This window comes from Platichthys flesus, chromosome 4, assembly GCF_949316205.1.
Source record: "Platichthys flesus chromosome 4, fPlaFle2.1, whole genome shotgun sequence".
NCBI classification, from domain to species: domain Eukaryota; kingdom Metazoa; phylum Chordata; class Actinopteri; order Pleuronectiformes; family Pleuronectidae; genus Platichthys; species Platichthys flesus.
Genome location: NC_084948.1, coordinates 7468665 through 7484186, shown reverse-complemented (window position 1 = coordinate 7484186; position 15522 = coordinate 7468665). Strand labels below are relative to the sequence as shown.

Sequence of the window (15522 nt, the reverse complement as noted above, 5' to 3'; positions counted from 1 at the left end):
TGTTTGTCCTTATTTGACTCATATTTAAGAAATTCATTTGACTATGTTTAGTCACAGTTCTTGATCTCTGATTGGTCAGTCATCATTATTGGGCGTGGTTTGGCAAACAGTAATTTTCCTTCAACAAATATTCAGCAGCTCTCATTAGATGAATTCATTATTGGTTTATGTTATAAGCAATGTATCATATTTTTATTTCCTCTTCCCCCTCTTAATTCCTTCTTCACCATCTTATTTTCTCCCTCCATGTCGCCTCCTCTCACTCTCTTCTTCTCCTCCTCTTCCTTCTCTTTACCTCATCACTGATCTACCAACTCTTACCCCTCTCTGTCTCAGGTCCTGCATTCTACCATCACGCCTGCTCCCCCTCTCTTGTACGCCACTGTTTGTTTTCGTGTTGTGTTACTAAGTTTGCAGAGGAACCACAAACTAATAATGAGAGTGATTCTCATTTTTTATCTTTACACGGATAAAAAAAATACTTCGGACAACAAAATCACCACACACACACACAAACTAACACACTCAGGAACATTGCTTGTGTTTAACAATATTGTGTGGTCTATTTGTCCTCCAGGGTCAGGGTACCCGTATGTTCTGGAACCCCCAGCCCGGGACTTTATCTCTGGTAAACAAGCAAACAAAAAACAACAACGTCTGCATCATTCCCAGTCTGCCCTTACGACTACCAACCCCTCAGTCCTCTTACATGCCATGCTGCTAAATAAGCTAAATAAGCTAATACAGCCGCACTGCTGCACCATCATTAATCTTACAGAAGTGGTCATTAAATGTTGCACCAACTGTATTACGCGCTTGTGAAAAGTCCTTTTACCCCCTTGCTTTTCAATGCATTAATACCAACATCAATTCAAAAATCTCATGGTTTGTCTAACTGTGATTTTGTGTGTCTGTATGAGGGCAAAAAAACAGGAGGTCGGATGACACCACAGATTGAAAGAAGTGCCCCAAAACACACACACACACACACACACACACACACACAGACACAGACACAGACACAGACACACACACACAGACACGCTCACACTCACTCACCTTGTGGCTTCATATTAATCAGCAGCCAACGTGAAGAATATCTGTGTGCATGTTTTTCCCATTCCACTGTGTGTTTCTGTTTCAAAGAAGACTAACTCCCTCAGCCTGGCCTTATTACAGCTAGCCTCAAGCTCTAATGGAAAGTAATAAAGCCCTCTGAACATCTTAGCTTAGCTGCGCGTGTGCATGTGTGGGTGTGTGTGGGTGCATTTGTGCGTATGTGTGAGAGCGATAGGGGAGATGAATGGTTCTGATTAGGCAGTGCAAGCTGCAGACAAACGTGATGATCAATGTCTCCCTTCTTACCGTTGCAATTTGCAATGACCACACATACATTATGTGTGTAGTTTTTTTTTTCAACAGCTGCGTGCAGTGTGTGTGTTGTGCGTTTGCTTGCAAGTTTTCATTATTTTTTGTTTCTCCCAAGATTGGTGGTGTGTTTGCCTGATTTCACTGCTTTGATATGTCTGCATACACACACTGCTAGTAACCTTATGCGTATGTGACGGTATGTGAATAATGTATATATCTACTCTGTGCGTGTGTGTTGATGTCATTTTAAAAAACAGCAAATGTATATATGCAATGGAAATGCTTTGAAAATGGTTATGCCCAAGTATAAAAGTGTAAATCAGCTTGGGTGACTGCAGAGGACTGCGGAATGTAAGTGCTGAGTCGACAACAGCAGAGATGGGTGGTTGGGGTGAAGTGGGGGTTCTGGGTGTGCAAAATAGAGAGCAAGAGCGAAAGAGAGATAAATAGATGCATAGCAGAAATGGAAGGATAATTTGAAGGAGAAGGAAAACTTCAACATAGGAGGGTGCAGAGGAAGCAAGAGCTAAGAGAGGGAGAAATAAAAAGAGGGGGAGTTGATGGTAATGTTCTGGGGATTGGATGGATGAAATAAAAGGAAATAGACTGATGAGAGTGGTGATGAGAAAGAGAAGAGGTGCAGCGAGTTAGCAGCAGGTCCCCTGGCATTTGGTTCACCAGCCTTTCATCCAGGAAATGACACTTGTTGTGTGATCGGGCTAAAACACAAACGCACAGTCACAAAACAAAAAGGAGACAAAGAGGTTTCTCCACTCTGCATTTAAACGTGTGCCGTGTTTGACTGCAACTTTGGTGAGGATTATAGAAGCCTCCAATCATTACACAACATCACCAAAAACTGCCCACATAAATTAAGAAGAATATAGAAGCAGCAATCCAACCTCTCATGATTTTATTGTTGGATGTCCCTGTTCTTCTGAATGTTCTGACCCAGAACAGAAACCTCGTTTTCCGACTGGTCCACCTGATGACATTTCTCTTCCTTACCGTGCTCTGCTTTTAAAGTAAGGAAAAAAAATCTCATTGAATGTGTGGATTTTAGTGTTACTCTTGGAAAAAACTTTGAACATACATCACACTGTCTTCAGAAGCGATTAAAGTGGGATGGCGAGGCTGTTTTTGCATAATGGCTTTAGTGATTGTGCCGGCCTGTGTGTGTGCAGATACACCATTACACCTCATTAAGCACACATTGTACTGGAGCCATAATAGGGGAGTCACAACCAGCGTCACTCGCCGAGCAAACGGAGTGATTGAATGCGAGACGAGGTGCTTTGCCTGCTCGCCTGGGACCGCCGTTACAGCACATTTACATAAACATCACCTCCTTTTACATCTCATTAGCATAAAGAAAACATCAACATGAAGGAAGGAGCTGAGGAGGGATGGATGGATGGATTAATGAACGGGGAGGAGTTGCTATAGTTAGTGTGCTGAGGGAGCGGAGATGGTTATAATACAAACTAGAAGAAACATTTACAGATGCATACATCTACTGTGTTTGGCCTTAAGGGGCCAGTTTGTTATCTTACTTATTATTGATGCTTGTTTTGGAACCAAAACCACTTCATGTCGATTGAGAAGTCTCCCAGTTTCTGTATGAAAAACAAACATTTTGAGCAGAATCTGTTTATGTCCTTGATTAGGATCAGTGGACTCACTCAGGAATTGCTCAATTCCAAATTAGCGTTTGGGCATGTTTCAACTTCAGTAAACTTTAAAATGCTCATTTGCATTTGAACTTTGAGACAGTTGCAATCTAATAGTCCAAAACAGAGACATTTGTCATACAAACAGTATTTACTTAATACTTTTTTATGTAACCTTGCATAGACAAGGTGTTGTTTGACTTAGCAGCTGAGATCTCTAGCTTGAAAAGTACTGCAGTATTTTAGCCCTTGTAGGTTGCCACAGTCAACAGCAAGCTTTCAGTCTGTTATTGTGCAAACTGATCATTTGTCTCTTTCGATTTTGTTGGACTGATTTTAATCTCTTCACCAGGCTGAGGACGCTAATTTGGCTAGACAGTGAAGTAAGAGAGCACCTCAGTTTTCAGTGCACTAGTGACGCTGAACTTTTTTGCGGTTTTACCCGCATTTAAGAAAACCTGTGTATACCTACTAATTTTGGTATATAAGGTGAAATGGGAGATGGACTGCACTTGTTACCACCTGATCTAAACTACATCTCCTGACTGTAATATTTGTTTACAATGCAAAAAACATATTTTTAAACAGATACTCAATCATTTTGCATGAACGTTTAAAGATATTGATACATCTGCTTTAATCCAAATTTTGTGAAATCCAACCGAAAACCCTATCCCTTTGTTCTGTTCTGTACAGGTCATACTGTATCTTTCAAAGTTGCTTTTAAAAAAGCAGAAGAGCTGAATGATCAGTTTTGCCCAACTACATTAATTCTAATGTAATTAAGATGGTGGCCTTAAACACAGCCAAGCATTTCTAATTGAATCTTTCGCTCACGCATGAAGCTACATAATGAATGTGGAGGCACATACACACAGAATGGGCACAGGCCTCATTGGCATGACTGTGCAAAATTGAAGCATTAATGGTAGGCTCTTTTACCCTTTACACCCATATAAAGCTGTCACCTTGCATAACAAATGAGGGGGAGATTTAAATAATTGGGTTCTATGTGAAAGCAGAGGCAGAGAATGTGCACCAGTGGTGATTTTTCCTCAAAGAGGTGGGTGGGTGTGTGTTACTCTGCCTACCCTCTCCCATGATTTTCAGAATAATCCCAGTACAGTTAGACCGATGTGTTAGTTCATGGTTTGGTTTTTCTGATACTTGTTTAACCCCTTATTGGTTTGTAGGTTCCATCTGCTGTCGAGATGGTACGATAACGTGCAGTTTGATCTGTGTCACAAAGACAAGTGTCTTATTGTTAAATGTCCAAATGTGGGATAAGTTTACAGTTCAATTTTCGGTCATCTTGCTAATGTGATTGAAGATTACTGGCAGCTGGTGAAAGGTGAACTTTGGCAGCAGCTGATGTCTTATGTAGAGTTGATGCATCAAGGAGACCAGAAGGTGGAACAATCGCTAACAGAGTAACATGAGCAATTGTCACCCCCCAGGTCGGAAGATGTCTCCCACAGCATCCCAGTATAGCTCCCTCTACTTGCGTCACCTATTCTAACAGCACATCCATGAAAGGCTAGAAATGCTGTCACTCTATGTTACATGTAGGTGCTTGCATCCTATTGGATAGTTACCCATACATAATGCATTCCTAAATCGCGTTGTGTCCTTATGTCTTGCCACTGGTATAATACGAAAAAGAGCTCGAGTTGTTGCCTCTTTTTCTGCTGCATCTGAATAAGATATTAAAGTCCACAAGTGTAGACACTACAATATACTAGTTGGCCCTTTATCTATAACCTGACCTTGGGTAGGATGCCTCCCGGTTTGCCTCCAAATTTCCAGGTGTGCGCAACCGGGAGGAGATGCCAAGGAAGACCCACCACAAGCTTGAGTGATCATAACTAGACGAATGCACAGACACACTGACAACATTGGACATTTAAGCATAACAGTATGCTGCTAAAACATTAACCCCATGTTCGCCTGTCAAGTGTTTCGATTAAAGATCTGGACCATGGCTAGTTTGTCCCTAACACCGTAGTGGGAGCAGGTATACTGGACGATTGTTGTCACGGTAACAACAATAAACATGCAGTTAAGGTTGTGGAGCCGTCTCAGGTTAGAAAATTCTAACATAAATGAGTAAAAGATAAAATTGGGTTAAAACAAGACCTGCCTTAAGATTTGTCACCATGGTCACCATTATAAACCTGTGGTGAGGGTTGTTGAATGGTCACCAAGTTTCACTTGAAACAAGCAGCGGTCTCCAATGTGCAAGTCCAGTTTTCTTTGAACTACACCTTTGGTCCGAAGATAACTCCTTTTGTGTTGGGTTACAAGCAAGAGGAGGATAACAGTTGTTTGGCTGGAATGCTGATTTATACTTTAGCGGCTTTATATATATTTGATAAAAAATGCACGGCTCACAATGTTAGCAAGCACACATGACCAACTACCCCCCCCCCCCCACACACACACACACACACACACACACACACACACCTTCAAACACACATGCTGTTTCATAATGTCAGGCCAAGAAAGTAGATGTGGCTGTGTCTCCAAGGCAACCTAAATTAATCTTAACAGGTGTGGGAAATTATTTCTCTTGCTGAGGAGAGACGGAGCAAGCAGGCGAACGAGAATTAAATGAAAAGATGGAAAGAGAGAGAAAGGGATGAGAGTGCCTACAGAAACGAGGACGGAGGAGTGCAGGGCAACAGATAAGGCCTGAGAAGGAGAGGAGGAGAAGAAGGGTAAAGTCAGAGGGTTGAATGGGATGAGTAGAGTGCAGAGGATGAAAAAAGGGAGAGAGAGGCAGTGCAGGATGATGGGATCAGAGAGGGGAGGGATGGAAGGGCAGAGTGGTGCAGAGGCTTAGTCAGAATGCAAAGAGAGTTATTGGGAACTAGCATGCTGCTTATTGCATGCCACTTAGAATAAAGTCAGCAACCAGTGTGCACGGTGTGTGTGTGTGTGTATGTGCGTGTGTGTGAACGATTAACGCAATACCAGCCAAGCTAACTAAATAACATCTCCAAAAAAGACAAGATTACACCTGGAGCTAGTCCCACTCACTTGTTTGCACAACACACACACACTCACACGCACATGCACACACGTAAAAGCACAAAGAAATCATGTCTGCACACACACATGGCTGAGACACAAACACACGCACCAACACTGACTAGTGTCTCGATGACAGAAGGGGTCCAAGAACACAGACGGCCAGTGGGTGAGATGACGCACAAGCACACACACACACAAACCTATTCACTCTACATTTAAATATATAAATCTAAATATACACATGTACGAAGCCTGTTTTCTCAGTAGTGTCACGTAGCATCCAAGTGATGAAAAGCAAAGACGAATCGTTGTCTGTGTTTGTGTGTGTGTGCTGTTCACAGCCTCTGCAAGCATGTGTGTGCACGTCTGCACGACTGCTCCTATAAGTGTGGATAGGGGAGTGTGTGCTTGTGTGTGGCGACGTGTGAAGGGATATCTGTCTTTCAGTCAAACACAGGCGTCAGTATCGCCTCCACTTTAACATTTGTTCTTGATTTTATGTTTCAGTGATGTTTTTTTTTATTTCATGTTGAACTATTTATCCATTAAGTCATGAAAACATACATGTAATCCAGAGGTCTCTGATGAGAAATCCTTAAAAGTCAGATATATCGGATACCAATAACTGATAGTTACATGTTTCACATATCTGATACCTATCCAGATAATAATTTCTTAAAAACAAGTTCCTAGCCTGTGGTTTATGCACACCTGAGGGTAAAATTGCAAAATATGGAGTAATTAATATTCCATTGTTAAAAAAAACTGTTCGCGCTTTGTGTATCGGAAGTTTTATCAACTATAATTCTCGATTAATAAATAATCATAAAATTCCCATTATGGGGCCGATATTTATTGTGCATCCCTAATTATCAGTCAAAATAATGCCTTGGCTTCCCATAAGATTTAAAGTTACATGACATTAAAAATGGTGTTAATTATTTTGTATTACGTTTTATTAACTACTGAACTCACATTTATAGAAACCACTATAATATAAGCCACACGTTTGATGGAGCATTAAAAGGTTTTTGAATACTCAGAGGTATTTTTCTCTTCCACCTTGAGGCTAATTAGTAACACATTAATAAGTTGTTACTAATTAGCAATCATCCTGGCAGCATGGTTAATTAGTCATAAACTTATTAATGGTGGCTGCTCATTAGCACAGAAAAACGCCTCAGAGTTAGTTGTAACTAAACTAAACAGGTTCCATGCGGCACAAATAAGGGACTGGGACACATACACCACACGAAGATACAATTCATTACAACTGTGCAGTTGATATCAATATTTAATTTACGTGCGTTTTTCTTTTATTGCGTTGCATGAAAAGAGCAAACTGGGAAGGGCATTGTAGTAACTGTTGAGCTGACCCATCTTTCAGGCTCTGAAGAGAGAAAATACAATGCAGGAGTGAGGCGTGTTTGCTTGGTGAAGAAGAAGAAACAGAATATGATAGTGAGCCCTCTGCATGTCGGCCATATTACTTGACCTAAGGGAAAAGATCACAAGATGAAGATCAAAATAGTCTAATAAGGAGTATCCGGGAAAATCTGTTTTAACAGAATACCCCCTTTCACCATCTTGGCCTCACTCAATAAAATACTTGTGCTTATACACAAAAAATACGGTTTCTTGGTCTATAAATATGGTTACTGGGGTATATAATTATTTCCTGCTGCTGCTACTTTTGTTCTTATCACACTATATTTCATTTTTTTTTACACCTGTATATAGATTTATCTTGGAGAGAGAAGCATCTTACAAGTCCATTGCACTTGAGTATGATGACGATTAAGACTTGAATCTTTAATATTTTTTTCTCTATGGTGCAATGAAATAGAATTAGCCAGTAAAAGATGTGAAACATTTTCTTGACTGATACATACTCGCTGGTTCTATATGCAAGAGATAAAAGGGGAAACACACACAAGTGTATGTGAGTGTTGTTAGTGTCATTAGTGTGAGGGAGTCCCACTGCTCCCATATACCAAATACCCCACAGAGGAATGAAATAAAATGAGGATAGGCCTGGAGGATGATTGGGAGGAGGAGAGAAAAAGTCTGGTGTCAACATTAGGCGGTGTGAACTAGAAGTGCATACATCCTCCACCAAGGCCAAACAATTCTACACATGACCCCATACTAGAAATATGAAAATCAAAAAGGAAGTGGTGTCATACCCTGAAAATTATAAAAGAGATAAAAGAGCCCATACCGATGCCAAGGCCCAACAGTCCACTTATGACACCACATTTAAATTCACTAGATCTGGTGATGTAAGTCCGCCCAACTTGTCCAAATAATATTCTGAGCGATCAAGGACTATGTTGAAAAGCACCATATCTCACAATGTTGAAAATATGAGGAAAATAAATCCTGGATCCTAATGTTCCGTAACGTGATGGATTCAACCTTAGGTTATACCAAACCCCTCCACAAAATGTCATGGAAATTGGTTGAGTAGTTTTCGCATTATCCTGCTAACTAACTAACGAACCAGATAAATGAAGACACCAACTTAATGTCCTCAGTGGACAAGCAAACAAACCGATGCGGGTGGAAGCACGACCTTCTTAGTTGAGGTAATCATGGTGTTTGTATGCAGATTGTAATGAGCCACCATTACCCTTTAATGGTTTGTCCCATCAATTAGTCTTAGTTAATTATTGTGTATATGCATGTTTTACCAAGTGTTCTTTTGTGTATAAGCCATGAGTTTCCTCTTGCTCGCAGGTGAGTAAAGCAGATCTGATTGTGCTTCATGCGCTGGTTAGTGTGTGTATATTGTGTTTTAATTTGTAGTCCCTTAATGTGCAGTGTGCTGGGCACTTAATATAGATCAGTACCTTCATATTACATTAACACAAAGTAACAGCGCAATTTGTCAATGCAGCGTTTCATTGTAACCTCTGCTGGTCATAGTTTGTACTGGTTTCTGAGGTCATGTTACTTTTCTGGCATCTGGCTTCCACATCAATTGGCTGACTCTCCATCCATGTTTCAATCAAGTTAATTTAACAAAAATTACAGTTTTGATAAAAATTTAATTTAGAGTTTTCCCAATAAAGGGCTCTTACCCACAAACCTCACTGTGGTCAGTTTCCCATCAGAATTAGTTCCCTGTAGAAAAGGTGGAAAACTTTTAATAGTGAGAAACCTGGCCAAATAAAACCCCCAAATATTTAGTATCCGTATAATTAGAGTCAGTTAAAGGTAAGTAAAGAATTTAGGGTTTTATTTGATTGGAAATCGGTCAATGAAATGTCCTTAAACAATCGAAAATTTTAAAATTAATTGATGTATACTGTTCCACACATATCTGTGAGCAAGGTTCCCTACCCATCTGCAGAACCACTTTATTTTATAGGTCCTGTATTTTGTATTTATTACAAATAATAAGTGATCAATATGTTTATCATGCACAACAATTCAAATTGGGTAAAGTTTAGATTTCACCATTTAAAAAAAAAATAATAATAAGGCACTTAAGGTTACTTTTTGGCGACAGTAACTGATTTTCATAAGCTGTTGGATGGAAAAAGCTGCTGTTATTGGCCAATGTTTCTCGCAATTAGAATAAATATAGTTAGCTTTTTCCAAGCCTCAGCGCTTATATCTGGGTAATGTAGTTTTAATGTATTTTGTTTTTGTAGTCCTAACATGTTATCTTGTCATCCTGCCATCCCTGTAGTCTGCACCGTTCGCTGTCAGAAGTTCCTGATCTCGCGGGTCGGGGAGGACTGGATCTTCCTCATCCTGCTGGGACTCCTCATGGCCCTGGTCAGCTGGGCGATGGACTTCTGCATCGCCATCTGCCTGCAAGGTGAGGGAGGGCGGAAACGAGTGAGGGAGGGAGGTATTCGTTTTGTACCTACTGCGCAGGTTGAGGAATGTAGAGTGCTGAGACAGTAAGGGGAGGAAGAAGTATATATACAGGAAGGAAGTCCAACATCGTATCGAATGCATGGTAGAAAGGATCTAGTTGGCTGACAGTGAAGCAGGATATTCATTTGTGAGGTTAAGACCTTGAAAAAAAAAAGAAAAGCAGAATACAAGAAACCAAAGGAGGCATTCATACTGTATATTGTTTGTAATTTTAAGCATGCAAACAACTATACATCACACAGTTTATCAAATCTAAGGTATTATACATTAACATTTTCTATTATGAAATGGGAAATGGTAAAGAGACAATAAATTTACAAGAAGTGAAAATGTATGAGGAAGTAAGTTTACCAAATAGTCCAATCAAGTAGAACAAATAGCTTCCACTTCAAAATATTGTATTATTATTAATATACTCTGTATCCACTGGAGAGTAATCGCAACGATGCCAGAGCCCGGCCTGTGTCTTCTCTTTGTAATGTATTAAAACTTTACCTTTAATAAGTCCACCAAATTGAATCAATTAAATCGGATATTTGTTAATCATCTGCACCCAAAGGAATTTGTAAATAGAGCAAATTGAACCCTTGGGAAAAACACAGCAAATTGTTGCTAGGAATGTGTCGCTTTTGGTGGCTGAAGAGTTTCTTTTAATGGAAAGAAGGAATGAGAGATGATGAATTGGACACAAAGGGCAAAAAGAAGATTTGAAAAGTAAGAGAAACAAGTGAGAGATAAAGCTAGTGCATTATTTGTCCAATGTTTAAATGGTTAATATGTCAGCACTCATGGATGTACATTAAGACCTGTGTAGGTGTGTTTGTGTGCATGCATGCATGTTGGTTTAGTATGTAGGGTGTATTTCAGTATATTGTAATGTAGCAGGCAGTATATATCAAAACTTTACATAAATGCAAACACTCTTACTGTGTCTGTTTGTGTCTGTGTGTGTCCCCACAGCACAGAAATGGATGTACGGTGGTCTGGACAGCAATGTGTTCCTGCAGTATCTGGCCTGGGTCACTTACCCTGTCGTCCTCATCACCTTCTCTGCCGGTTTCACACAGATCCTGGCCCCGCAGGCTGTCGGTATGACACAAACACTCACACAAGTTCAATTATTAGATATTCCATAAACAAATGACAACAGATTGATCATTAAAGTAATTCATCAAAAACGTAGTTTCACTGCCTGGTTGGTACCAGCTTCTGCAGTGTGAGGATCTGCTACTTTTTTCTGTTTCGTGTCGTTATTTAATTTGAAGACTTCACCTTGAGCTTTTGGAGAAGTTGCCAACATCTATATATTTTGCCCAGTAAGTACTGAAATATTATTGGCTGGATTAACCTAAAATGAAAATAATAATTTGATTCAGGCATATATAACTGTAGGTCCACATTGATGTAATGCTGAAAAAATTATACCTGTGTAACCACAGCCTGTAAACTATAAATCGTATTAAAATTAACCTTGAATACATACTATTAAAATTGAATAGTCTACACAGTATGATTTTGCTTTATTTTCAAAGACAATATTCATCTAAAAATCTAAATCAAATTATTCTCAAACCTCTGAGAATCATGAGAGGTAGGGTTGCATAGAAGTAATAGTAGGGTACTAAATCAAAACACGGTGCCAATCAGGCTCTGTACTTAAATAGATGTCCTGCTATATTACCTTACATTAATCTTGCGGCGACACTCTCTGTACATGGCTCTGGCAGAACGAAAAATTAGCCTCCTTATAGCTAATAGCTACCAAGCTCCAGTCGAAACAGCAAATAATTGCCTAAATGGTTAAACCGTGTGGCTGTATTTCACGTGAAAGGATCCAACACCATGTTGTTTAGTAAATGTCCAAGTATAAGTTGATAGCCGAGAGCCAAGAGTTGGGTCTTGAGAGCAACAGCTTGTTGAAATGGTTGCGTTATGCCCCTTGTTGTTTGTGCTCCGTAAACAGAGAGAAGAAGAAAGGGATGAACACAACAAAGTTAATGAAGCACCTGGCGATGTGAAGATACATTTAAAAGAGGGATGGTCAATTTTTTTTAATGCTTATGTGATGAGCACATGGGAGAAACTCTTGATAACGTTTGTTGCTGGAGCATTTCGCTGTACTGAGCACTGAAACTGATAGAAAGTTATATACATTTGTTAAAAGTTTTGCAGTTATTATATTTTTTTATATTGAAGTATAAATTTCGACTTCCAATTGCCGAAGCTTTAAAAAATGTTGTTTTTAAAAAAAGTGTTGAATTCAGCACAGTTTAAGCCTTGTTTCCGTCTAAAAAAAAAAATATTTCATCATCACCGATATAGAAAAATAATCCAAACGTTTCTCTGACCTAAGTGTAAGTGTGGCCATGTGTGGCTTACTCAAAGCTGGTGATTGACCAAGGTTTGTCTTATATTCGCAACAGATCATGAGCTGTTTGATGATGTAATCCAGACAAAGACTTGTGTTAATGAGTGTTATATCAAATATATTAGAACTTTGATACATGGACTATTAAGCAAGTCTGTTCTGTTGACTCTTCTTGTTTGTTCTTGGTTGCGGTTCAGTCCTCTGTCCTATGTCTGAATTACTCCTACTGTATTTTGCCACTTGCCATTGTGTAGCCTCTCAGCAACAAAACAGAAAACAAGCAGAGGTTTGTTTGTTTGAGTTGAAGCTGCAGGCGAGCAGCAGATTGGTGGGTGGATATAAAAATGAGGCTAATTTTCAGAGATTGGCAAATACATAATGAGTTACATCCAAGCAAATATTTTTCCAAATATGTTTATTATTTTGCTGATTAGTCTGAGCACAAACTGACACAAAGATGGTAAAGTAAGAAAATAAAGAAAATAAATGCCAAATTTATTTTAAAGAAGAGTGAACAACATATACAACAATTTTCACAGTTAAATCAGGTATAAAGAAGAGATTCCTAAACAAAAAATGGATTACAAAAACACACACCTTGGCACTTAACATAAAAGTAAACATATTAGGTGTTACCTTGAATTAATTCCAATACAGGTCCTATATCTTGTCAAACACATCTTCATGATATATCAACCCTCTATATGTAGTGAGTTTGTTGGCTAAAGATAAAATGGTAGTTGCTCCTAAAATCACTATGATCTGTTTTGCTCCCAATGCTGGCAACTGTGGAAAATACTTTCCCATAAGTGTTAAGTTTATGACATGACCAGACATCCAAGCTATTAACGTCCTGATCATCACAAAACAGCCAAAAAGACATACTGGTCAAACTGCTGCTGTCTACTGTCTTGTCACAAGGTAAAACTGGTATGCCTTATAAGGTAGATGAAAAGTAATAAATCTGTTGGCTACATATCAGCAAATCAATTTATATTCAAGAAGCTGTGCAGTGACGCTGACGATTTATATTGATTTCATCATTGTACATCTGCAATGATAAAGAGATGGACAGAAGTCCTCCAACCAAACTGAATGGCTCTGACATCTACATGTATATTTATATATTTCTAGTTTGTGAATAAAAAACATTTATAAAGAAAACTGAATATAAGAACATTAAGAAAGCTTTTGCGCTTGGCTGAGGAAACGTTGATGTGTTAATGGAAACATTATTTGACAGTAGGGCTGCAACTAACGACTATTCTAATAGTCAATTAGTCATAGATTATTGAAACGATTAATCGACTAATCGGATTATGGATGACACAAATTCTAAATTGCTCTTATTTAGCCAACAGCTTTTAAATTTAGCTTGAGGTTGTTAGAGGCATGTGATGACTGAAAATAAAGACAATCAAGATCGATACTTCATGCAAAAAAGAGTATTTTAATAAACTTTGCTGCATATTAGTGTACTGTTGACACAAAAGCAAACAAATATATAGTTTTTGTCCATTTTAAGCCAAAGACAGGCAAAGTGATAATAGCAAAAAAAAAAATCCAATTTGAGTTTCCCTATTTCTGTGAACCAAGAACAGGCAAAGTGCTGATACTAAAAATACATCAAATTTAAAGTATCCATTTGTCTTGTTAATAAAAAGGGCAGGGAAAGTAGCAGCAATAAAAACATCAACAAACGAAACTACAGTCTTCTTTGGTCTAAATAATTGTAATTCAAAAAGACTTTTGTCAGGCAACAGGATAACATTACGCTTTTAAAAAAAAAAAGCTCAAACCATATTTTTTCCACTGACAGCCGTTGACTAATCGTTGCACCCCTATTTGACAGTGCAAAGGAAACAGACTTGGCAAATAAATCATGGGGCACGTGAAGCGTGGGACTCGGCTGTTAACTGAAGCTTCTCTGCCGAAGAAATGAAAAATCGGGGGCAAACAAAAACATCAAAACTGTGAGGAGTGATGAGTAGCCTTCCTCAAAGTAATAAATGAAACAAACATTTCCATCACATTTAGCTTTAACTGATAATCTTTTAATCACACCATCTCGGTGAATCCTCTTCTCCGATGCTTTGATGGCACCTGACTGGAAAATGAGCTCCACCAGCTGCAGTTGGATGGAAATTTGACTCTAGCTGATGAATTTAGTTAGCCTGACGTTGTCAGAATCACAATTTTAGTCAGAATGTGAGTCTGAGACCGCTCCATTGGGCTGTGATTATGGGGCGTGTTTCAACCGAACCAGGAAATAATATTCCTCTTCGCTCAATTGGATAGACCTACAACCAATCAGAGCAACGTAGTATGTGACGTATGTTAAGCGACGCATTGTGAGTTATTTACTAACGCCGGGTACACACCGGACGCTGAAGCGATGCCGAAGCGACGCTTCAGCGCAGCGCCAAGCCTTAAATAACAGCTGGCTCCCATCCACTCCCATGTGAAGCCTTTGTGCGGCTCAGACCGGAGGCTGAAGCACCGCGCTGCGCCAAGGCTGCCTCGCGCCGTGCAGCGATCGTTTCGGCGTCGAGTCTATTTTTTGCGCTTGATGCGAGTGCATCGCACCAGGAAACACACTGAAAAACGATTTTAAACTATATTGATGACATATTTTATATGATATAAATGATCAAATATTCATCCCATACTTTGAAGTCCCCTTCTGTTGTCCTGGAGTTTTAATTTGACCAATGACATTATGAAATGTCCCCCTCTGCCCATCCACTACAGCCACACAAGCAGTGATACAGATAAAAAGAGAGAGAGAGAGAGAGGGGGCTACGTATTCTCCACATAGGCTTGAGTGGAGAACACGTAATTTACCCTCGACATCCGACATTTAACGGAGCAAACAGAAGTTCTTCAACATGGATGACATTAAATTAATAATTGAAGTGGAGAAGTACAGTGAGTTGTATGATCCTCGGAACATGTTGTACACCAAGATAGACAAATGTTGGGACGCTGTTGCTTAATGTTGGAGCAACAAGTAAGTATATGCTTTTAATCTACTGGATCAACGGGTGATATTATTAGAGCTGCCCGGCGGTTCAGCATCGCTTCAGTGTCCGTTGTGAACAGCCAAGCAGCGGGGCGATAGGGATTAGCGCGGTGCTTTGGAGTCGCCTCCACGTTCTCTGTTCCTCTTTCAAAATGAATGCTCTG

At 39.4% G+C, this 15522-nt stretch overlaps 1 protein-coding gene across 5 annotated transcripts in view; it reads left to right on the top strand.

Moving 5' to 3' along the window:
• The window catches only part of LOC133951808 (chloride channel protein 2-like), a 128601-nt gene that overhangs the window by 51573 nt on the left and 61506 nt on the right, over nucleotides 1–15522 (top strand). For 3 of the 5 annotated variants that reach the window (XM_062385992.1, XM_062385995.1, XM_062385991.1), the window contains exons 3-5: nucleotides 578–628; nucleotides 9775–9906; nucleotides 10929–11057. In XM_062385992.1, coding sequence (XP_062241976.1) covers nucleotides 578–628; nucleotides 9775–9906; nucleotides 10929–11057 — 312 coding nt within the window. The remainder of the gene's footprint in view (nucleotides 1–577; nucleotides 629–9774; nucleotides 9907–10928; nucleotides 11058–15522) is intronic. The other 2 variants (XM_062385994.1, XM_062385993.1) reach the window with 1 other exon arrangement.